At 32.0% G+C, this 27126-nt stretch overlaps 2 protein-coding genes across 9 annotated transcripts in view; one reads left to right on the plus strand and one right to left on the minus strand.

The window, feature by feature from the left end:
- The window catches only part of LOC140436982 (alpha-tocopherol transfer protein-like), a 162963-nt gene that overhangs the window by 66428 nt on the left and 69409 nt on the right, over positions 1-27126 (plus strand). The gene's annotated exons all lie outside the window — the stretch shown is intronic.
- The window catches only part of LOC140436981 (uncharacterized), an 82983-nt gene that overhangs the window by 14130 nt on the left and 41727 nt on the right, over positions 1-27126 (minus strand). For 5 of the 6 annotated variants that reach the window (XM_072526182.1, XM_072526181.1, XM_072526180.1 and 2 more), the window contains 5 exons: positions 25364-25784; positions 21607-22356; positions 21393-21509; positions 17681-17806; positions 938-1063 (listed from right to left, as the gene is read on the minus strand). In XM_072526182.1, the coding sequence (XP_072382283.1) occupies positions 938-1063; positions 17681-17806; positions 21393-21509; positions 21607-22356; positions 25364-25784 (1540 nt within the window). The remainder of the gene's footprint in view (positions 1-937; positions 1064-17680; positions 17807-21392; positions 21510-21606; positions 22357-25363; positions 25785-27126) is intronic. The other variant, XM_072526183.1, reaches the window with a different exon arrangement.

A 27126-nucleotide genomic window follows, 5' to 3' on the forward strand; every position in this document is an offset into this window, starting at 1 on the left:
CCATCAAAGTTCCAAAATAATTTTTTTTCGTCCATTGTGGAAGTCATTAATATACTCGTAGTACTGCAGCTAATTGGCTTATTGTACATCTTCCATTTATTCAATAAACTCCAGAGTTCTGGCACGGTGTATCAACTTATATAGGTCTCGTGAATATGTGCCATATATTTTGTTTTTAAAAAGTGCTTTCCATCTACAGTTATATAACAATATACCCTGTAACAGTGTTATGCTGCTCAAATATATCAAGTTATTATGCTCATATCTATCAACTCTAACGTGTAGGCTGCGTTGTATCTTTCTTCTGTCGTATCCATCTGGTTGACATATTTCTACCCTGGAAGATACTTTTGACATATATTTGTGTATTATTAGTCAGTAGTTATTATCCGCACGAAATTTTATCACCTAATTGTATGTATCATGTTTTTATCTCCTGATCTCATCACTATATTACTCGGTTTTCTTGTAGTCTAAATTATCCCGTTTTCTTCTCGTATTTCTCTTCCTCTTCTTCCTAAGGGCCTTCTCTGTTGAGGTTGGCGATCAATATGGCAAATTTCTCTCTATTCTGGCGTGGGTCCAATCTCTGATGTTTCTCTTACATTTTTACAGTTTCTCTGTATTTTTATTACAACCATATAAATATGTACAAAGAAGAAAAATCTCCAGTAGGACTTATAGAGCTGCTTATGCTGTATCCTCATCAAATTTTTGCAGCATACTTCCTTGAAGATGACACTTATTTGCTGCGTATTTGATTAACGTACTACGGATGCGTATGATATTATTTTATGTGTGTGATTACTTTTGTCCCAATGGTATTAAAATCTAAAAACAATGAGATAACGCAGAGTGCAAGAACTATTTCTGCAACAGTTAGATATATAAATTCGTAAACATACTGAGGAGTGATTAAAAAAAGGGTATTACTTACTTTTGGATTTCAGAAGAAATTCTTTCACTAACTCGTCACAATTAACCGCTTTTTTGAGTTTTGGATCATCTGTTTTAGGTTTTGAGCAATCCGTTTTTGAATTCACTTTCTTATCCGCCTTTTTCTCTGTGGATGTAAAATTGTATTATTTTTAATTGATAAAGGTTAAGTACACTCTTCATCAAAATATGCAGTACCTAAACTAAAGTGGCAATGAAATTATATATGCAATATATATGTGTTTAGTTAACTTATTTATCATTAACTCTAATATCATAATCGCATGTAAAATTAATAAAACAAACTGGCAACTTCTTCTTGGTCTAAAGAATGATGAGAAATAGCTTCTTCAGTTTGACAAATAAATATGAATTATTATTATTATAATAACCCACCTGCTGGTTACTGTACGTTGATGATACCTTTGTCATTTGGCTTCATGGTAAAGACACTTGGTAAATGTTCTTATTCAGAAACACCCACCTCAGAGTTTTTTTCTATTACGTGTTCGGGAAACCCACCCATACAAACTGTTATCTCAATGCCCAGTCATATTATCAGCCTTCTCTACTGAATTCAGTTATCAAAACTCTTGTTTTCCCTTTCATAAGACTTATTTTACGATCGTAATTACAGATCATCTGAAATAAATTCAATAAGGCAAACACTTTAACAAAACGGCTGCCACAAAACCCAAATCAATAAAATCATTCAAAACCATCTAAACACCATTCCATCCAAAGAAGAAATCTTGCTGCCTGACTAAAATCTTTGACAAGAGCGGTGGAACATTTAACCCTCTCAACATCATAACCATCTTTACTACTTACTCCAAGTTGTCCAATTTCGTGAGATCCGTGAAAGCCCAAATCCCCAATGAAGACCATGATGTCTACAAAATATCTTGTTTCAATGGACCACGAACATACATAGGACAGACAAACTGACGAATTCACAACCGTATTTACCAACATTCTATATATGTAAAATATTCTGAGACTACTTCATCCCTAACCCAACATTATATTCGGACAGATCATAAAATAGATTTCAAATAAGCCAAAACCATCGCTCCTTAAAATCAAGCAAATTATCAGTAAAGTCATTAAAATTAACAAACAGTTCAACAGCTTAAACACGTGCGATGACGCTAAGAGACTGCTAGCAACATGGCGATCGCTGCTTTAGCGACCCCCTGCGACAACCGATCACCTTCAGACCGTTTCCGCGCATACCGTCCCCGCGCATAATTAGGATATAAAAGTAGCTATGCAGGGTCACTTGACACTGAGGAGTAGGCAAATTGAGACCTCAGTGCCGTTTAATGGTTTTCATATTTCTGGAGAACAAGATAATGGTACGTCACGAGTAAGGGGAGTAGACAGATTGAGACTCCGAACTCAAGTAGAACTATATTCCTTCCGAATGGCTCCAAAATGGGTGCCGAAACGTTGACTTTTAAATTCTCTATAACTTTCTTTCGGTTTACTTATTTTTCCTAATATTACAATTTTAGTGTTTAAAATAAACGATTACAGATTAAAAAAAAAGTACAAGATACAAGTGTCCTGATTTTTTCTTACCAGAGTGTAAGTTATACATAAAACTGAGACATAGACTTTATCCAGCAAGACTGAAGAAGCGCTCAGAAGGTGGAAGAGAAAAATTTATGAACCAGTTAGATATGTTAAAGTCTAGAGGTTACAGAGAAACCAGGAACTACAGCTGTTCAAAATACCACACTTAATGGCTAAAATTAAGAAAGGCGAATAAAGTGAGTGGGCCAATTATAGAGAGAAGAGGAGGAAAGAACCACAAGGAAAGTGTTTTTGGAAGCCTGAGATAAAAAAGTAGAAGAAGACTTCAACCAGATGAAGAGATGGCGTGGAGGATGACCTAAGGAGATTGGAAATCTAACGGTTGTGGAAGCTAGTGAACAACAGGGAAGAATGGAGAAAAGTCGCAAGGCCATTCAAGGGCTGTTTTACCAAGAGGTGAGGTAAGTGTCAGTCTTGTGTTAGTAATTGCATATTTTTATCTGTTTCAGCAGAAAAGGAGGGACCAATAAAAAAAAAACTAATATATCATAATCTTTATTGATAACTCACAAGCATTCGATAACGTAAACATACTATGAACATATCCAACAATACAAATAAATTATTCAAATAGAATTACTAAACTCAGAACTTGTAATTAATATCCCGAACACTCCGCGATAAATGTTTGTACTCCGGTGAGTATATCTACAGATTCATTTATACTTCGTATAAATATTTTCACGAAAGCACTTGAATATAAAAAGAAAGGGACTAAGGTTAAAAACTAATTTTTATTTCCGTTATGCAAATTATATTTTATGCTTAATCTACGTGAACCAATTAAAATTAGAGGTACAAAATAATTACAAATATACGTTAGCATGGCTTGTAAAAACATTTTTTATGTCCTACAACATGCACAAACTAGAGTATTTGTTTCTAGATTATTTAAACATTTATTATTTACATTTAACAAGACAAAATAAACTAAAATAACCAAATGTAGGTAAGTTGTACTCACGGAATATTTGTGGAAAATATGATTAACAAAATTCCAAAAATTAGAAAGCAAATATAATTATCGGACACTGAATAGATAACTGTTTATAATTTAGGCAGGCTTCACGGCACGAAGATATATTTGGCATTTGTGGACCTGAGAAAAGCGTATGACTCTGTACCAAGGTCAGATCTATGGGAGGCAATGTACAAATTAGACATACAGATGAAAATCATAGAAGCCACAAAAGCTTTGTATAAAAAAAAATAAAGTGTTCATTAAAATGGAAACAAGAACCATAGGAGACTTCACCACAACAAAAGGGCTCCTGCAGAGTTGTTCCACATATCTAACCCTATTCAAAATATACTTAGAGAAACTTGACTACATGAAAAAGAACATGTGAAGGCATGGGAGTACTGCTACGAAACGAATACCTATATACGTTAAGTTTTGCAGACGATCAAGTAGGGATTGCACAAGACCAAGAAGACCTCAGTTACATGATAAAGAAATTACAAAAAGAATATACCAAGGCCTGCCTAGATATTAACCTCGCGAAAACAGAGTACTTATCTACAAGTGAAGAAGACATAGAAGATCTACAGATTGGCGACAACGTAATAATCAAAGGATAGGTTAAATTCAAATACTTGGGATTTATAATCACAAAAAACGCAACAACAGAGGTTGAAATTAATTAAAAATTAGAACAAACAAGAACAGCAATCCGACAACTTAACTCAGTATGGTGGGATAGACACCTAAATATGAAGACAAAAACACAGATTTATAAAACATTAGTGCGAAGCATTATGACATATGAGGCTGAAAATTGGATTAAACACAAGAAAAACAGCAGTAAGATAGTAGCAACAGAGATAGAATGCCTGCGAAGATCCTGCAGAGTAACAAGAATGGATAGAAGAAGTAGATAGGATATAAGAAGCAAGGAACATCAATAGAAACAGACATACTTAAATATATAGAACAAAAGAGACTAAAGTGGTATGGACATGTAAGAAGAACTAGAGACAGCAAATGGATAAAGAAAATAAAGGAATGGAGCTCCATAGGAAGGAGGAAAAGAGGACGACCCCGAAGATCCTGGAGGAACGAAGTAGACGACGCCATGAGTAAGAGAGGCCTAAACGATGGAAAATGGGACAACAGAGAGAGATGGAAACGGTTGAGCGAGGGAAGACAGTGAATACTGTAGAATCCCTAAATATATATATACACACTCAAAAATGTTTTGCATATTATCTGTAACGCCACTGAACGTTTCTTATTTGAAATTTTTTGCACTGTTTTCTTTTTGTCTACTAAAATAATGTATATTATTGTTTGTTTTTTGTTTCTTAATCATCGCAAAGATTCGCAGTATTCATATTGTGTTCATCATTTTTCGAAAACCGATATTTGTAAAAATTGGTTTGCGTTTTATTCACTTTGTAGTGAACAATATGAATAGACAAGTGATATCTGAGTTCAACAGAGCTAGAATCGTTACTTTGATTGAGGAAGGCCACACACAAGTCAACGTTGCTGTCCGGGTTGATCAGAGTGATGTGTCTCGGATTGTGAAAAAATATCGAGAGACGAATTCTGTTAGCAATCGTCCAAAAAGCGGAAGACCCAGAATTACTACCAATGTCCAAGAACGCTTTTTAACGTTAATTGCCCGGAGAAACATCACTATGACTGCCCCAGCTATTAGAAGAGTGGTCCAGCAAGCTCATAATATTGTAATTTGCGATCAGACTATTAGAAACAGGTTACATTCGGCGAATTTATTTACAAGAAGACCATTTTTTGTACCAAAGCTTACGTTAGAGCAGAAAAGGACTCTACTGGAATGGGCCAATGAATATTTACAATGGCATGGCAACAGATGGGGAAACGTGTTATTTTCCGATGAAACCAAAATTAGCCTTTGTCGGGTAATCGCCGAATTAGGATTTGGAGGAACCAAAATCGACAGGATAGACTTAACCAACAGGATAGACTGTCCAAAGAGTCCCATATCAAGGTGGCTTCATAATGTTTTGGGGCGGCATCATGCTAAATAATAAAACTCCTTTAATTCCGATTGTTGGTAACATGAATGGACAAATTTATATTGATACCATTCTTAGGACTGTTGTACGCTTGTGGCGAGGAGCTGTTGGTCCAGAATTTATTTTTTTGAACAACAATGCGCCTCCACATCGTATGAGACATGTGGCAGATTTTTTAGAGACAGAAGATATCGTCAGATTATAATGGCCACCTTGCTCACCTGACCTCAATCCCATTGAGCACGGATGGAATATGCTCAAAAGAAAAATTCAGTCTCGGCAGCCACCCCCAATGACACTACAAGACCTTAGAATAGCAGCGAATGAAGAATGGGGCACCATGGACCAGAACTACATTAATACACTTATAAGAAGCATGAGACATCGCATTAGTTACTATATCTGTACAAATTTAAAAAAATATATTTATAATACATATTATAAATATTGATAACAAATTGTTAATCCTTTAAATTTTGTTTATTGTTTTTTTCAAAACATACAATTTTATATATATAATAAAGTATTTTGTTAAAAAAAATAGATTTTACCAGGTTAGGTAGATAATTTTGAAAATATTACATTACGCAAAACATTTTTGAATGTATATATATATATATATATATATATATATATATATATATATATATATTTATATATATATATATATATATATATATATATATATATATATATATATATATATATAAATATATATTAATAAGAAATGGAAGGATAGGATTGTCGACATAGCAAGCACCTCAGACAGAGTAGCTAGTCTAAGTCTAAGACTATCCAGAAGATACACCATCCAAATTGTGCAAGTATATGCACCAACCATATCCCACTCCGATGAGGAAATAGAGGAATTCTACAATGAAATAACTGAGGTGCTTAACAAGAACAAAAGCCAATTTAAGTATCTAGTCGGGGACTTTAATGCCAAAGTGGGTAAACAATCAAATCAAGAACAATGTGTCGGCAACTTTGGCATTGGAGAAAGAAATGAAAGGGGAGAGAGACTGGTTCAATACGCACATTACCAGAACCTCTCAATCACCAATACCTATTTTAAGAAGAACCTCAATAGGAAATGGACATGGTTAGCTCCCAATGCAACTACCAAGAACGAAATAGATTTCATCCTAACTAATAAGCTGAAAACCATAAAGAATGTAAGTGTGCTCAACAAATTCCGAACAGGTAGCGATCACAGACTAATTAGATCTCGGGTCGTTCTAAACACTAAACTAGAAAGAATGAAATTACTCCAGAAACCAACTGCAGGGGTAAATATCACTAACCTAAGCAACAACTCGGAACGCTATCAAAATTTAATTCAACAAAAATTACAAGACCCAACGAATAGCACACACTTAATGGAAACAATCTTAAATTGCGCCAAAGAAGTTGGAGGATCACAAGCACACAACAGCAATAGAAAACTTTCAGATGAAACAACAGCTCTCCTGAAACAATGAAGAGAAATGAAAATTAACTCCAATATTAATAGAATTGAATATACCGAACTGTGCAAAGTAATACGGAAAAAAATCGCAGAAGATATAAAAACCTACAATGAACGACTTGTACAAAATACAATCGAAAATCGTAAAAGCTATAGGAAAACCAAGAGGAAGTTGGCAATCGGTAGAAAACAAATAATAGCATTGGGAAACAACAACGGAAGGATCACAAATAGGGATGAAATAATAAAACATGTAACCGAATTCTATGAGGGTCTATATAAAGCTCCGGAAGCACAAGAAATAGGCGAAGAAGAAATTGCGGTTCAAGAAGATGTACCAGATGTTCTCGTGGATGAGGTAGAGGCAGCTCTTAAGAGCATGAAGAACGGCAAGGCAGCCGGTAATGACGGTGTTACAGCCGAACTTGGTTGCTGGTAAAACAACTTGGAAAATCCTAGCAAAAATATACACAGACTGCCTAAAATCGAGACATATTCCAAAAAAGTGGAATTCAGCCAACATAATCCTTATTCACAAGAAAGGTAGCAAGGAAGACATTAGAAATTATAGACCGATCAGCTTGCTACCTGTGATATACAAGGTATTCACCAAAATCATTAACAACAGAATACATAACACACTTGACGCTGCACAACCCCGAGAGCAAGCAGGCTTTAGAAGTGGCTTCAGCACAATGGATCATATTCAAACATTAAGGGAAGTAATGAGCAGAACAAAAGAATATGATCTACCACTGGCGCTAGCATTCATAGACTTCGAGAAAGCATTTGACTCCGTATACCCAAGAGCAGTCATAGAAGCTCTTGTCGACCAAGGAGTAGATAAACCATATGTCGAAACGCTAGCAAATATATACAAAGAGGCCACAGCTAGAGTAAGCTAGAGTAAGCATATATGAAAATACCCCAGAATTTCCCACTCAGAAAGGAGTCCGACAAGGAGACACCATATCCCCTAAGCTCTTCACTGCAACCTTAGAAAATATCTTCCGGAAATTAGACTGGAACAACCAAGGTCTATGTATAGATGGAGAATACCTAAACCATCTTAGATTCGCTGATGACATCATTCTAATTGCTAGAAGTCCTGAAGAATTACAACTGCAAATTAATGACCTTAATACAGCCAGCAATGAGGTAGGCCTAAAAATGAACCTAGCAAAGACTAAAATAATGTGCAATGATCTGATCGCCAACGTGGAAATAAAAATTAATGAAACCTCGCTAGAAGTAGTAGATGAATACATATACCTGGGACAGCTCATACATAAATCGGGATCACTACTTCCGGAAATCAACAGACGAATAAAACAAGCGTGGTCAGCATTCGGACGAAATTCCATAGTCTTCAAGTCCAAAATGCCACTATACCTCAAGAAGAGAGTATTTGATCAATGCATATTACCCGTCTTGACATATGGATGTGAAACTTGGATATTAAAGAGAGAAATAACGTCGAAACTCCAAGTAACTCAAAGAGCAATGGAAAGATGTATGCTAGGGATAACAAAGAGGGATCGTAAAAGAATTGAATGGATACGGAGGTAAACCCAGGTGACTGATGTAATCCAAAGAATAAAATCCCTGAAATGGCAATGGGCAGGACATATGGCAAGAAGAACAGATAACAGATGGACCACTAGAACAACTATGTGGTACCCCAGGAACGCTAAGAGACCAAAGGGGCGCCCAAATCTCAGATGGGATTATGATATTAGAAAATTAACCTGAACAACGTGGTCTCGAATAGCACAAGATAGAAAAATATGGGCGCAAATGAGCGCAAATTATTAGAACAACGTATAACTAAAACATCGTCGAATAATAATAAGAACATAGAATAACATTGAAATAAGGGAGGCTGCACCGTAATTGGAAACGGTTGATAAAGCTGCACATGATGATGATGATATATAAATATATATATATATATATATATATATATATATATATATATATATAAATATATATATATATATATATATATATATATATATATAAATATATATATAAATATATATATATATATATATATATATATATATATATATATATATATATATATTGTTATGATTGTTTATTTTGAGTTCAAACTTAGTTTATTGAGCCAATAAAAAAATTATAACTTATCTGTTATCAAAAGTAAAATAATCCCTACACAATTGTACAAACACTTACAGTTTATTTTCTTCTTGAGTTGTATGTTGGAACATACCCAGGAAAGTCCAGTCTCCTCAAAGATGTGATCTCTGCTCTTTGTCACCTCGGCTCCTTCTTTACGTCTCTGCTAACCTCCTTCAGACTACACAAAAAACACCTGATTCACTTCCCCAAACTTCGCTACTTATTTATGACACTAGGACCTCCTTTTGTCAACTTGATGCCGTAAGAATACTTTCACATATCCTTTATAAAATGCCCACGGTAGATACAAGGACCTCTTTTAATCTACTTATTATCTCCTTCTTCAAACTATTCACTTCTTTTCGTTACGCCGGTATCCAAACTCACGAACTACACCCTATCTTGAGACACACGACTGTTTCCTTTCGATGACCAAAATATGACTGACTTCTCCTGTCTCATCATCGACTCCCAAATTCCCATTTAAAAACGACCGTCAAATCAAAAAGCTTAAATTGTGTTTATCATGATTTTGGAAAAGCCTAATTTCGGTTTCAGAGAAAACGAAATAGCTTACTTTAAAATTGGTTTTTTTCAATACATCATTTATACATATTTCAAAAGATTAAAATATGGTCATTTAATACTCGACTATACAAACAATGAAAAGATTATTAACTTGCAGGTAAAATGTCTTCTAATTCTAAACAAAGGTTTTTTGATAATTTTGTTTGCAACGGAACCAGGTCGTTTGCCAAACAAATTTCTATTCTTATCTACACTAAATCTTATCTTAAATTAATATATACATTTTTGTTTCTAATGATTTCTTAAAATTTTATTCCGATGGATATTTTTATTTATTTTTCTTTGGTTGGGAAATAAAATGTATGACAAATCCCCGCCTTTGCATATGATAAAAATTACTGAATTATGCAGGGATTTTTCTCTATGCAAAAACAATACCAGCATTTTATTCATAATATTTGTAAACATCGTTGATATTATAAATTCCCCTAATCTTGTCTGAGTCTATGTGCTTCAACTCATAACTATTTATCCCATTCTCATTGTTTACTATGTACGGACCCTCAAAAACAGGCATTAACTTTCCGCACACATTGCTAGGTATGTTGGACACGCGCAATACTCTCACCATAACCTTCTCACCTTTTTTGAAAGTAACTGGTCTTCTTTTTCTATTTTGGTCTTGCCTCTGGATATATTTTTCGTTTGCTCTCCGCAATCTCCTCTGCACATTTTCCATTATCTGTGTGTATTCCTTTTGTTCTCTATCTTCCCATGGTCTTAGTGGCATTATACCCTTCAATATATATTCTGGGGTCTCTTTCGTTACAGTGCTCGGCTTGGTATTTAGATACGTTTCTACTTCGGCGACTTTCCTATCCCATCGTCGATGTTGACCCTCTGTTGTAATCCGTAGAAACTTCGTCACTTCCTGTATAAAACGTTCCGAAGGATTACTCTGTGGATGTCTGATGCTAACAAAATTTGTCTCTATTCCCCGTTCTCGAAGTTGTCCCTTGAAACCATCATTTCTAAAATATGTTGCATTGTCTAGAAGAATCCTTCTTGGTGTTCCTACGGTGGCTATAAAATTGTCGATTTTTCTCATTATTTCTTCCTCTTTCGTGGTACGGAAACTGTATAATTTTACATATTTGGAAAACACATCTACCATGACTAAAACATGTTTATTCCTCTTCGTCGTCATAATTAGATCGCTTAACATATCTATTGCTACAATATCTAATTTGTTCCGGGATATAATATTTTTTGTAACGTTTTCATTTTTGAAATTTTTAATTTTATATTTTTGACAGATCTGGCACTTTTGTGTAATTTCTTTTGCGATGCGGTAATCTTGTCGGCAAATATAATTTTCTCGAAAAACCAGCCAGACTTTTCTGCTACCGATATGTCCATTGTCTTCGTGTAATTTCTGTATGATCCTTTCTGCCAATGTCTGTGTTATCACGTATAGTTCCTTTCCATCAATTCGTTTGAAAAATATACCGTTTTCCCTCTCCGCTCTTCTTTTTTCTCTTTCTTCCAGGTCTTCTTGATTTGTTCTAATTTCGTTTAACGAAAATACCCCTTCCTCTTGTGTCAAAATGTTCAATCCTACATGAAAAGCAATTGCTTCCTTTTTCCCCGAGTCTTCATCCCTTGTGAGAGCGTCGGCTATAATGTTGTCTTTTCCTTTTATATATCGAAACTCAAAGTCATACTCCTGTAGTAGGTAACAAAATGCCTCTATGTATACGATTGTTAACCAGACGATTTTTCATTATATGTACCAAAGCTGCATGATCAGTTTTGATTGTGAATTTTGCTCCCAACAGATAAAATCTTAACTTATTTACACAGAAAAGTACGCTAGCAAACTCTAGTTCAGTCACACTGTATTTTCTTTCGTGTGTTTTTGTCACCCGGGAAATAAAACAAATCGGCACTTCTTGATTGTTTTGTATTTGCGACAAAACTCCCGCAAATTTTTGTATGGATGCATCAGTTCGTAGTATGAAAGGCAAATTGTACATGGGGTGATATATTTTCGTTCCTTTCGAGAATTCCTCTTTTAAAATTTGAAAAGCTTTCTCTTGTTCTTCTTTCCAATTTAATTTAACACCCTTCTTCAATAATTTGATCAGAGGAATTTCCTTCTGGCTTAAATCAGGAATTAGTTTTTTAAAATAGTTGATCGTCCCGAGAAAACCTCTCAATGTTTTTAAATTCGTTGGTCTTGGGTATTCATCTATGAGTTTTACCCGGTCCTCGGCTAAACTAACTGTTTGTGTGTCCAATTTAAATCCCAAATATATCACTTCTTTTTGAAAAAATTGACATTTTTCAATATTCAGTTTTAATCCGGCCTTGTCCAATTCTCCCAAAATAATCTTTATGTGTTCCAAATGACTTGATGTATCTGGTGAATAAATGAGTAAGTCGTCGATGTAGTGCACTATGAAATCTTCATATTTATTTAATATTGTATGGAGAGCTCTTACCAATGCTGCACACGCACTTTGTAATCCAAACGGTACTACTTTAAATCGGTATACAATACCATCGATTGAGAAAGCGGTGTAATTTCTACATCTTTCTGCTAACGGTATTAACCAAAAGCTATGTTTCAAATCAATTTTAGAAAACATGTGTGTTCCCGTAATTCTCCCAAAAATAGCTTCGATGTTGAGGGGTGATTCATATTGAGATACCGTGTGTTGATTTATATTCCGGGCATCCAAACAAAGCCTCAATTCTCCACTGCTTTTTTTTACAATCACGATTGGGTTGATGTACGGCGAGTCACAGCTCTCTATGATTTGATCTTCTAACATTTTGTTAATTTCTCTTTTCACCTCCTGTCGGTATTTATATGGGATCGGATAAGTTTTCGATCGAAAATTTCCTAAGTCTTTAACCTCAAATGAATGTTCATACTCTTTGGCTACTCTGTTTTCTTCATTTATTAAATCTTCATACTTTCTCAATATTACACGCAACTCCTTTTCCTTTTCTTCTCCACATATCAATTTTCTTTCTTTTTCCTCAATTTCTTTACACATATTTATTTTGTATTCTGCCTCCTCCATTTCGCATACTTCTTCAAATATCACTGTTTCAATTGTACCTTTTTCGTCTTCTTTTGTTAATCTTTCTTCTTTTTCTTCTTCTGGGCTCATCTCTTCTTTTGAGGAAACCCACTTTTCACTTTCTTTTGCCAATCTCCTCTTTCTTCTTTGTCCTTGTTTCATTGCCAAATTCATTTCCACCGTTTGTTCTTTGTCTAAATCAATTTTCCGTTTCTCATTTTCCTTTTCCACTTCCTTACTGTCCTGTTCTTCTTCTTTTTCCTCTGTAATTTTCATCGTGTTATTTTTGAAATCTATCACCACATGTTTTTCTGCCAACTCATCCACTCCTACGATCATATCATGCAACATGTTTGGCATCACAACACATTGTAGTGCATAAAATTTCTTATCCAATCGTACTTTTATTCGTATTCCTTCATTTATCGTTGCCAAAGTCCGTTTATTTGCGCCCACTAAATTTACCTTGGGAATTTTGTAAATCAAATTCGTTAAATTAACTTTCTCTATTAGTTTTCAGTTGATCAGTGTAATTTCCGATCCAGTATCAATCATAATTTTAATCGGTGTCTCGTTGATAAAACCATCTACAAATTTCAGATTTGCTCCACTTATTTTGTCCTTATTTTCTGCCAATTTAATAAATTCCTTCGGGTGACAAAAAATTCCTGTTTGTTTCTTTGTCTTTAGTGAGCGCCTTCGTGAAAAGACGCTTGCTGTTCTTGTTCGCTTCTACTTCTGTCGCTTTGTCTCTCATCCTCATATTCCTCTATGTGTGTGTTGTTGATCGCTCTTCTATTTTCTCTTGGTCTCTCGGACCCGTATCGGTTTCCGCGATTTTCCGGTTCATTCGTTCTATTATCATTTCGGTTTTCCTGATATGTGCGATTGTTGTTTCTATTCTGGTTCTCTCGATATCTGTTTTCGTTCCATTGCCGATTTCTTTGTTCATAATTTACTCTTCCGTTGTCTCTACTTTCGTTTTCCCTCCTCGGGACAAATTCTCTTCTTGTGTACTCTCTCCTAAAGTTTTGTCCTCTATCTCTATAGTCTTGATTTTCTCGTTGTCTATAATTTTCTTGCGTTCTCCTCATTTTTCTTTCTCTTAATTTTGCTTCTCGGATTTGTAAGAATTGACATAAACTGTCAATATCTTTGTAGTTTTGTAGGGTTATGTGATCTTCTAAGGTATCTTTAAAATGTCTGGCTATTAGTTCCACTAGCTGTTCGGACGAATAGTTGTAATGTAAGTGTCTTGTATTGTTGTATAGTTGTAGGGCATATGTTTTTTCTGATATACCTATATTATCCTGGTATCTCCCATTTTGTAATTCCTTGTTTATCTCTATCTGTTGTATTTTCCCCCAGAAATAATTCAGAAATTTTTGTTCAAATGTTTGCCAACTTTGCAATTCTTCTTCTTTGCTATCAAACCATAAACTTGCCTCATCTTTAAGATGGTTCCTTATCGTTTCCTTTGCTGTTTCGAAATTCCCGATATGTCGTATTCTCTTTTTTAAATTGTTAATGAAAATTACTGGGTGTAATTTTTTTACGTCCCCGCCAAACTGTATTTTCGCTTCGCTTGTTCCATGGATGATAACTTCTTTTCTCTCTACTCCTCTTAGTTCAATTTCTGCCATTTGTTTTTCATTTTGCTTTAATCTCCTTTCTACTTCTTTCCTGTCTTCTTGTAGCGCCATTTCAAATTTTTCTTCTAACTGTTCTAATTCCTTTTTCTGACAATTTCGTATCTCCTTCATTGTGTTTTGGATATCTTTAATCTCTGTCTCTTGTTTTGCATTCTTTAGGGTTATTTCTTCTATCTGTTGTATCAGTTCTTTCTTTATCCCCTCAACACATCCTTTAATTTCCTGTTCATAGTTTTCCAGACGCTGCTCTATATTTCTATTATTTAGTTCTATTGCTAGCCTTGTTTCCCGTTGGTTTTCTTCCATGGTTTGTGATGTTTCTTGTTGATTTCTATCCATTTTATCCATTTTCTTTGATGTTTCATTCATTGTTTGTGTCTGTATTTGCATCATTGCTAATAATTTTTCCAGCATCCCTGTTTCTTTTCTTTCCTCCATTATTGTCGCATTTCCTTCATTATCCCATCCTTCATCAATAATTGTTTCCTCTTCTATCTTATCCTCTTTCCTTTCTTGCGTTTTGCTTTGACTCCTTGTGGTCGACATGTTCCTTAGATTATTTATCCCCGCCAAATGTGAAATTCGAGTAATGTTACAAAGACGAAAACTTTTCCTCTTATCCCAAATGCAATAAATTCAAATAAATGCAATAAAATTTTAAAACTTTTGTCAATTGTAAAAATCAATCAAATATCATAAATTATATCATGTAAAAATTTGTACCTAGAGAAATTTGAAATGTAATGTCATAAAAGCAAATATTATAAACTTCAACCATCGGCAAATAAATTTTCAATCAATCTGCTTTCTTTCTCTATCCGTTTAAATTTTAACTAGAAATACTTTCTACGCCTTACACGTTGGGGGCCATTTGTTATGATTGTTTATTTTGAGTTCAAACTTTGTTTATTGAGCCAATAAAAAAATTATAACTTATCTGTTATCAAAAGTAAAATAATCCTTATATTACCTGTGTTCGATGGATTCAAAAGTTTTTCTAGTTGTCTTTTATCGGGAGAGAAAAAAGGATAATAATAAAAATATATTATATTACAAAGATTTACGTTTCTTTATTTTATATGAACGAATAAAACAATTATTAAATTCTGTCGTTATCTTATCAATCAGCATACAAGAAAATAAATCAAATTATTATGATAATAAGATTATAAAGCTACATATATTTATATTACGTGAAAAACCAATTTTACTTAAAATTTTCTTTACTTTAACCATAAAAAACTTTAAAAGAAACCACAAAACTTTAACTTTTGATTAGCCTAACAAAACCTCAGTTCTTAAATTTGAATGCTAATGACCCTGATGTCGAAACGATCCTTCACAGATATAAAATTTAATTGTACAAACACTTACAGTTTATTTTCTTCTTGAGTTGTATGTTGGAACATACCCAGAAAAGTCCAGTCTCCTCAAAGATGTGATCTCTGCTCTTTGTCACCTCGGCTCCTTCTTTACGTCTCTGCTAACCTCCTTCAGACTACACAAAAAACACCTGATTCACTTCCCCAAACTCCGCTACTTATTTATGACACTAGGACCTCCTTTTGTCAACTTGATGCCGTAAGAATACTTTCACATATCCTTTATAAAATGCCCACGGTAGATACAAGGACCTCTTTTAATCTACTTATTATCTCCTTCTTCAAACTATTCACTTCTTTTCGTTACGCCGGTATCCAAACTCACGAACTACACCCTATCTTGAGACACACGACTGTTTCCTTTCGATGACCAAAATATGACTGACTTCTCCTGTCTCATCATCGACTCCCAAATTCCCATTTAAAAACGACCGTCCAATCAAAAAGCTTAAATTGTGTTTATCATGATTTTGGAAAAGCCTAATTTCGGTTTCAGAGAAAACGAAATAGCTTACTTTAAAATTGGTTTTTTTCAATACATCATTTATACATATTTCAAAAGATTAAAATATGGTCATTTAATACTCGACTATACAAACAATGAAAAGATTATTAACTTGCAGGTAAAATGTCTTCTAATTCTAAACAAAGGTTTTTTGATAATTTTGTTTGCAACGGAACCAGGTCGTTTGCCAAACAAATTTCTATTCTTATCTACACTAAATCTTATCTTAAATTAATATATACATTTTTGTTTCTAATGATTTCTTAAAATTTTATTCCGATGGATATTTTTATTTATTTTTCTTTGGTTGGGAAATAAAAAGTATGACAATATATATATATATATATATATATATATATATATATATATATATATATATATATACCTTAAACAGATATGTAGCAGTCAATAATATTAAATATGTAAAGAAGCTTATGAAAATGGACATTATAAGATTATGTTGTATAAACAATTATATATATATATATATATATATATATATATATATATATATATATATATATATATATATATATATGTATATATATATATATATATATATGTATATATATATATATATATATATATATATGTATATATATATATATATATATATATATATAATAAAATGGACATTATAAGATTATGTTGTATAAACAATTATATATATATATACATATATATATATATATATATATATATATATATATATATATGTATATATATATATATATATATATATATATATATATATATATATATATATATAGAAATTGAGCCGCTCTTAATTTCTCAAATAATTTGTAATACCAGAAATACGTAGTTTATGCCAAAGTAAATAAAAAAATTATCGAAACTCATGGAAAAATAAGTTTTTAATAAATATTCTAGATTGAGTAGATACCTTTACAGTAAATAAATTCCTTACGTGAACTGGGAACGTTGATGATTTACTAATCTATTAGAATTTTGACCATTTAGCAGAATGTCAAACATTAAGGAATGGATTATTGCTATTTATAATTTGAAACAAAGATGTGCATCTGTTGAAGTCTAAGTAAATCATTTGGATTTATATTCAAAAGTTAAGTATTTTGAAAAATATTTATTTATACCCGCTGTTCAGAATGTATTAAAGTAAAACATATATACTTTGGAATCACATATATCGGGCAAACCTTGTAAAGGTGCACATCAAATAGAAAAACAAAAAAACATGGCAGATTAAATCAAGAAATATTTGTATTTTCCTTTGCATTATACTTGCAGGAAAAACGACATACTAGCCTTTAGTGCGAAAGAAAAAGAGGTAGGAGTAACTTAAATATAAATAATATCTACTTTTTTTTAAGAAGTAATAAATTTACCACCTTTTGGTTTACAAAGACCGTCCTTGATTAATTGGTCACAGTTTTCTTTCTTTGATTCTTTAGGTTTTGTATTTTCCTTTTTAGGCTCTGAACAATCCTTTTTCACATTCATTTTCTTGTCGCCTTCTAATAAAGTAACAAAATTTATTATTATGCAACGAAAGGCCGGCCACTCAGTATCAGGTACACCTGACGGGTACGCCTGAACAGTTAAACCTCCCGGTGTACCTGATAGTGTACCTCTCAAACGACCTGACAATTAATAAAAATTCGATAAATTCTGCCTGACGAGCGGGTAGACTTATGTGTGTGTGTATGAGGATTTTATCAGGTGTACCTAAACAGGTCTAGTCAATCAATGAATCCTTTGATATGAACAGTTTACATTTTTGGGTTAAAGCTTTGTAATTTTGATTTATTTTTCTTTTGTGTTACTTGAATTTTTTTACCAAATAAAACAATTATTATTTTAGTTACATACTAAAAATGTCACAACGAAACGCTAAAGTTATTAATGATTTTATTGAAATTTATAAAAGTGAACCTTGCTTGTAAAAAGTAAAATAAAATTACTATCACCATGGAGACAAGAGATATGCTGCATACAGAAAATTGGTGCATAAATTTAAGGAAATAGAGCCTGATGCACACGAACCACGTTAGTCTTTTGTGTGGGGATTATCTCATTTTTGTATCTTCTATCTTAATCAAGGGAGATACAAGTGATAGCAACTCGTTGGATACTGATTCGTTCATACGCAAAAAATTATTATAATCAGATGGCCCATGATATTGGTGAGTTTATATTTCTTCTCTGCAAACATTTCTTTAAAAAAATAAGGAGAGTAAGATCGATCATTTTCTGCAGAATTAATCGTGAACTGACAAACTTGTGAGGTATAATACATATGTGTGTGGTGTGTGCTCCTTATATCTGACAAGAGTAACTATTCAGGCGTATCTGATAGTAAGTGGCCGGCCTTATTCTGTTTATGTTCTTTATAGATATGTAAAAGCATTTCATAGTGTAAAATATACGTAAGTAGTAGGAACTCTACTACTACTCTACTAATGAAAACTTACATACAGATAATAAAAGATATATAGATATATATATATATATATATATATATATATATATATATATATATATATATATATATATATATATATATATATATATATATATATTTCACACTGTAACTCTTAAAGATCTGTCCTTTTGTACTTACACAACAGCATCAGTCTATATTTTCAACGGTAAAACTCAACGGTAGAGAGAAATGACAAGAAAAGTTTGAATTAAAAGAGGAAGACAAAAGTGGCCTCTGATATTAAGTGAAAAGAAATAATAATGTGTAAATGTAACTTACACTTATTTAAGTAATAAAATATCGTTGGTATATACAGTGTACAGTGTAACACTGCGTATATATATATACTCAGTGTTATAGAATTTGTCATAAAATCATCCTGTTTAGCGGCCAGGCAGGTTTTCTTTTATGTCAACTGTCAACTATTTTGGGATAGTCACCTTAATCTTACCTAGCATTTTATGTTAAGTCACATTATCATTCTTTTCTCATTACAAAGCTTTTACAACTGAGAATAGTCTCATGTCCTCATGTCAGCCAGCATGCTATTACAATTCATTGTAACAGTGGGTAGCTGTATATACCATCAATATTGTATTACTTCACATGTAAGTCAAATTTATACATTATTATGTTTTTTCACTCAATATGAGAGGCCACTTTTTTTAATTCATAGAACTAACTACATGTCGACAGAATTTATAATCTAATTATCAAAATAATTTTCCTTTTAAGCAATACGGTTCTTATCACTTTTAGATTTTAGAAAGATTGATTAATTGAAAATCACAATTTTCTGAGTGTATAATTTTAAACATTCTTTCATTAAATCAATTTTTTAATCACCTTCTGGTAAAGCTTTAAAATATTATTATTAGTAAATGGAAGTTCAGTGAGTATAGTAGGATTATTATTTACATACAGTTGAATTTATTAATCTACGAAAATTATCTTTTTTATATTTGAATAATCTTTTTTGTACTTTTGTAATTGTGAGTACCTTTATTTATGCATTGTTGTTATTGTTTTATTTATAAAGAAATAAAGACACACGAAAAATGGACGACAAGAAAGGATTAGTTTTAAAAATTTGTAAGAAAAAAATTTGCAGTTTTTTTGACTTTCAAAACAGCAAACACAAAATAATATAGAAGTTTACTGAAATAGAAGGCGATAATTTTAAATATAATTTAAAAACAAAGACGTTATAAATCCTCAAAAAACAGTGCGTTCAAATTCAATAATATTGCATATTATTTGTGCTTTCTGTACTTATTAAGATATCCTTCGAAGAAATACTTTCAAAAAGGATTACGACAATTATAAAAATAAAAGTAATATTTAAAATATTACTATATAGTAGTACAAAAAATAAATATTTAGGATAGTTCTTTAGGGATACAGTTAAAGTTAAAGCGAGTGATGAATTGTGTGACAAAGAAATTAAAAAGTAAATTGTATAATACCCACGATTTATGATATAAATTTGTCCTTCGGTGAAAAAGAAGTAATAATACGAATGTATACGAAATATTTGTGTATGCTTCTGTAAAGCATACACAAATATGCTTAATGCTCACATACTATAATCGCTAAAAAAAGCTGCATATGAAGCCTCGGGAAAAGTAGAGTGAACTTACCGACGAAGAAATAAGAGTATAGTATGGAGTAATTAAATCGATCAACAGAAACAGATAAATTTGTAGTGACAATGCTTTTACAAGTCACCATGCAAAAGAACTACAGAAGTAAAAGCCTGAATATCTCAAATATACAAACTTAGAAAAACCATAAAACATTCAAGAACCTTTGAACCAGAAGGAATCTCTGCTGAACTTATAAGAAATGCAACACCAACGCTTGTTAATATACAGACAAAAAAACGTATTAATAGATACTTAAACAGAGATAATAGACCTTAAAACTGGAAAAAATGATAGATTACATCGATCTCTAAAAAAGGCGATAAGGCAAACTGCAAGAACTACCACTGTATGTCAGTTATCAGCACTCTCAATAGATTGTACGGAGAAGTTATGAAAATATGACAAAGCGATTAATACCAAAATACGAGCGAATACATGTGCATGGAGTAAGTTAAAAACGATAAAATTAACTAAAAGAAGATGGCAAGGTAATTTTATCATGTTCCGATATCTATTTGGGGGCAAATATGAGAAAAAATGGACGCACCGAAACAAATCGAAAAAAGAGTTATAAAAGGACAAAAAATTATAGGCGCACTGAATTCATTTTTCTGGTTAAAAACTATCTAAACAGAAAAGATATAGCTATATAACAGTAGATATTTTAACAAACGTTGTACTTTATGGATGTGAAACCTAGCAACTCACTAAGAGAACTGGAAATAAACAATCACCACGTTATTCATATTTAAAAATGGAGGTAAAATGATTACAAATATAGACCATGGAAATATAAGCGTGAAATAGGGAGATCAGAAATGAGACGGGTCGATGACCTAAAAAGTCAAGTCGCCGCCGGTTAGAGGTAGATACACATGGCTCAAAATAATGAGGAAGAGAGAAGGGCAGTCATATGTCAAACATTGGATGTGTCAAGGCTAATAAAAAATTTACTTTTTGCAATGTACTTACCTCCTTTAGATTTGTTAAGAAACTCCTTGACTAGCTGATCACAATTTTCCAATTGTTTAGGTTGTGAACATTCCTTCTTTGATTCCACCTTCTTCTTCTTAGACGTACAATCAGCTCCTGTTATAGTTATAATATTTGGTTGTTTTTAATCAAATAATATTTTTAATTTAGTCCTTTATTTTAAGAAGTGTAAAATTTTAGAATTAGTTCTTACCTATATTTTCTTTCATTTCCAATTTCACTGGCCGACACATGTCAGGTCTTTTTATGTCGGAACAAATTCCTCTTTTACGTATGTCTTCTTTGGATAGATCTTTATTTGTGCAGGTTTTTATAGAATTTTCCGACTCACTACGTTTGGCATCTTTTGTTTGGCATGCATTTTTTTTCTTGGAATCTGTACATGTATTTACTTGTGCTTTACAATCTTGTTTTTTGGAACTTTTGTTTTCACATGTGGTAGGTTTTGTTTCTTTACGGTTAGCTTTTATGTTGACACAACTCCTATATTTTGGGGAAGGTTTTTTAGCGTTACTATCAGTTGGTTTAGTATCAAACTTACTTTCATTATATCTCTTATCGCATTCGCTGGGGGTACTTGTTGACTTTAACAATAAATTTGTGGCTTTCTTATTAGGATCAAAATCTTCAGTTTCTGTTAAAATGTGTGGTTTTTTAAATGCACACAGATCATTATGTTTCAGAATTCTTGTCTGAGGAAAAGGCTGTTGGTTTTCGCTGCAATAAGGATTTGTAGAATTAGCAACTAAGTTTTTTGCTTTTTTGTTAGGATTTAATGTTTCTGTACTATTTGACTTTTTAGTGTTTTTCTTATTACACTTATTTGTTGCACTTTTTGATTCTTTGGATGGATTTTTGGGGACCATTCCACATGTATCTTGTACTTTAATCGTCTGTATGTCTACTTTTTTATTTTTGTCTTCGCACTTATTTGATGTATTACCTAAAATGATAGGTTTTAATACATTTGACTTACTCCCAGGTATAGAAATCATCCAAAAAATTGTTATTAAAACAGTTAAAAGAATATAAGTTACTTTAAAACCATAAGAAAAACTTAATTCTGTGTCTATTGAAAATTCTAAGAGTTTTGTGGAAAGTAGACCATTAACTTTTATTTTAAACGGTGATGACTAGGGAACAGATTTATATGCGATCAATTTTGATGAAATATGCGCATATATATGGAGTAAAAACGTTTCCTCTTTAAATAAAACTAAAAATAACTCTCAAATTTCACTTAAATTTTTTTATAAACTTTTAAGAATATTTTTATGATAGAAAAATTATATATATAGTATGTTTAATCAATGGTATTATTTTAAATTTATTATTTAAAAAAGACAAATATCAGTAGATAATACCATAAAATATGTCGTACTTCAGTTCCTAAATTCACCGTTGGTAAGTACCCAGATGTTAGTCACCGTTCCTTAAATTACGTTCACCGAGAATGTCATAATATTACCGTGACTGAATCACCGTTAGTGAAATCAAGTCCTATTACTAGCAGGTACCTGTGGTATACTTTTTGTAACCTTTTTACTGTAATGTTCTTCTTCTTTTTCTCCCTCTTTATAAGCAATTCTGCTTGTTCATTGGCGGATTAATACGTCTATGGAAGGTTGTGTGTCCATTCATTTATACACTGTACGTTACATTTTCATCTAATGTCTTCACTTCTCTTTCGATCTCTCAGCGTATTTCCTGTAATTCTTTTCAGTACTATCATCTCTGCAGTTTTCAGTAGCCTTTGCGTTGTGGCTGTATCGGGTCTTGTTTCTGAGGCATATGTCATTATTGGTCTTACAGTGGCTTTATAAATTCTTGACTTCATCTGTGTCAATGTGTCTGTTTTGCCATATAGTGTTATTAAGGCATCCTGCCAGTCTATTTGCTTTTTGTACTTGATCTCTCACTTCTTTGTCCAGGTCTCCATAGCTAGACAGTGTAATTCCCAGGTATTTTATTTCCATTACTTGTTCAATACTGATGCCATCAATTTCTATTTTACATCTGGTTGGTTCTTTGCTGACTACTATTGTTTTAGTTTTCTGAGAACTTAGAGACTGAGATGATATTGTCATAATAAATTCTTTTGCTCTTATGGTAAATCTGTGAAGCAGTCTTTGTAGACTATTTCCGTCTTTGGCTATCAATATTGCGTCCTCTGCGTAACAGGGTATTTTGATTTCTTTGTTTCCCATTCTGTATCCCCTTCCTTTGTTAACGATTTTGATGATTCGTCCATGATCAAATTGAAGAGCATGAGGCTCAATGAATCCCCTTATTTGGCTGCCTATTTTTATAGGTTCTGAAGGTTGTCCATCTATTCTGACTTCCATTTTGTTGTTTTGATAGATGTTATCGATAGTTTTTATAATATTTAGGGGAACTTCTCTTACTCTGTTAAACGCTTTCCTTAGGTCAATCAGACACAGAAATGCTGGCCCATTATACTATAGTGATTTCAGTAATTTGCTTTATAACGAATATTGCATCTGTACACAATCTTCCACTACGAGAACCCTGTTGTTCATCTGCTAAAATTATCCTCTGATTTATTAGCACTTGTAAAATTTTAGTTGTAAGTTTTATCGTAGTATTTAACAAGTTTATACCTCTGTAGTTTTCTGGCTGCTTTTTATCTCCTTTTTTGAATAGTAGAATTAGTTCGCTCGTTCTCCATTCTTCCGGTATTTTATTGTGTTTTATAATTTTATTAATTAATGTTGTCAATTGTGCTGCTCCACAATATTTCAGTAACTCGTTTGTTATCCCGTCTTTACCTGCTGCTTTTCTGTTCTTTAGGTTTTCAAGTATTTTCCGAACTTCCTGTACATTTATATTAAGTTCTTAAACATCTGCATCTTTCTAGTAGTCCTGCCAAACATTTATACAGTGAGCTTTAATTAAGTTTTTAAGATCGGTTTATGGGTAATTTCTTAATTTCATTGTATATTGTGAGTCTATTTGGCTTGTGTTTGCTAGGTTGCCAGATAAATTTACTTCAGCAGTAAATCAAAAGTTATTTTTATTCTGAAGTTACTTTTATCCTTGTACAATTTTAAAATTATATACATACTACTTTTAATTGCAATTAACCACAATTTCCACTTCGGAAATCATTCTCAAAATCCAAAATTACCAAAAGTTATTTTTGCATTTATATAGTATATATTTGACTTTATATATTGTATATATTATAATAATATCTTTTCTGCCTACTCGTTATGTAGTTGGCTTAAAATAAGAAAGTAAGAACTGGTCAGAAGTACCATCCACACCTCTCGTACTTCTAAAAATTTTAACACATAATTTTGGTGGTGTTTTCTATGAAAAAGAATATGATTGATTTGGTTTTTTTCGTTCATCTGGTATGTCATGATAACCAATTTATATAAATAACTATATATATATACATATATATATATATATATATATATATATATATATATATATATATATATATATATATATATATATATCTTTTCTCCCAATTTTTGTGCTTCTTACAATCTTATTTGGTTATACTGCAAAATCTTTATAATTACATTATTCCGCTTTTTTCGCGCTAGATTTTGACTTTTTCAATTTTGACAGTCGCTAAAGAATATATTATTTTTATTGATTTTAGAGTAAATACAGAGTATGTTAATAAACTGTTCCCGCTTGCTATATGGCCTTAAAAATTTCAGCATATTGTTTAATTGTGTTTCTTTTAATGAACTGGTATGAACAGATTAAAAATGATACACCACAATAAAAGACAGTCTAACTGAAATTATTATATCATTAGAATAAATCCATAAAGAAGAGAAAAGTACTACAAAGAAAATTAAGAAAAAAATAAAGGAAACTAAAAAATAAAGAAAAAAACGTTAGAAGCAGTCATAAATCTCAACCTGTAAAAAAAATTCAAAGGATAAAGTGAAACAAAAATATCTTACAATTTTTAGCCACTTCCTGTTTTCTATTCTCTTTTTCGTTTTTGCATTTTGATTCTTTCGGTACCTCCTCTTTTTTCTTCTTTCTTTCTTCTATACATTTTTCTCTACAACTATTTTTTTTTGTTTCTTTTGACTCTTTAGCCTTAAACGTAGGACATGGATTACACAAGACTTCTTTGGGTTTCTCGTAGTTTGATACTTTCGTTTTAGATGAAGAACAATTTGGCGATTTTTGTAATTCATTACAACTGGACGATTTTTTAACTTCCTCCTTTTTTGTTCCAGTACACATACTTTGATTTTGTTCCTTTTTTGTCTCCTTATTGTTACATTTTGTTTCCTGATTAGTTTTGGGTTTATCCTTCGTCGTACCACAGTTCTTAGAAGAATTCGAATTTGATGAACCAGCTAATGTAGGTCCCTGAATAAAAAGAAATAACTATAATATAACAAAAATAAAAATAACACGCAATAATATATAAAGTAAGGAAAATAACTTAAAAAATAAGCGTGCTTGGGAAGAGCATGAAAGGAAAAGAAAAGAATTAAAAGTAAAAATAGAAAAATAGTTACTTCATCAGTAACTTACGCACTTTTTTATTATATCTGACATATAACGAATAACTAAATACAATAAACGCGTAAATACGTACAATAAATTTATGTCTTCTGAAATCCACAGTTACCTAAATTTCAGTCTTTGTTTTAGACTTTACTGACTGTCCGGTCTTACTGATCACATACAATATTTATCCGTGTCATACTATTTTCATAGATTTCACATCATGTTCCTATATACAACTTAAAAGTTGTAAGGCCTGCGCCACAATCCTTGCTTTTTTACTGCTCCCTAAACTTTTAGAATTTTTAACTCGAAACGCTTAAGCATTTCGTGGTAATTATATCTAAGAGTTTACGTTTCTGCTTCATATAATCTTATTAGTATTTTATAAATGCTCAGTTAAAATTTTTGGTTTAGGTCATTTGTCTTCTGAGGTCGTAGTAAAAGTTCTGGGAACTATTCTTCTTTTAATTTCCTTGCTAACATTCTAATTTCCAGTCAGTTCCAATAAAGATGCAAAAAACAAAAAACTCACAGAAAATAAACTACAAGAAAGAGGTATTACAAAAAATAGTGTATGAGGGTCAAAGATAAATTAAACCAAAAAAACATGTGGTTAATAAATCAAATGCTAAAATAATATAAAAGATGGCGTTGAAAGGAAAAAAAGTTCAGCAGATTACAAAATAAGACAATAAAGGAAAAAAATGCTTCTCTTGTAGTTCTAGCTAAGATATCGATATCTTCTGCTACACTTCTGCTGAAATGCTTAGCCTACACTTTTTTAAAACATTGTTTATTAGTTTATTTATTTAATTATTTTATGTAGTTTACTAGTTAATTTAGTATTGATTTATCGGGTTCTATTGCTTGTCGCTAGATTAACGTTAAATAGAGTAGATAATCGCTGGCTTTATCTTTTTCAAGAATAGTTTTTGTTTTTCAGGTTTTTTTTTTTAATTTGAACATTACTATAAACTTTAAGTTTTTTTTTAATCCAATTGATAAGTTGCACTGATATAAAAAAAAAATTATGAGTTCTATTTTCTTTTCTATTAATGTTATTTATCGTATGGTCACTATTGAGGGATATCTGAGAATCTGTTTTAGTGTAAATATCTAATTTATGATCAACTTTTGCTTGCAGAAATTCATTTAAAAAATAAAGAAAAGATATGTTGTCAACTGGAAAATCCAAGCA

This window comes from Diabrotica undecimpunctata, chromosome 3 (genome assembly GCF_040954645.1).
Source record: "Diabrotica undecimpunctata isolate CICGRU chromosome 3, icDiaUnde3, whole genome shotgun sequence".
Taxonomy (NCBI): domain Eukaryota; kingdom Metazoa; phylum Arthropoda; class Insecta; order Coleoptera; family Chrysomelidae; genus Diabrotica; species Diabrotica undecimpunctata.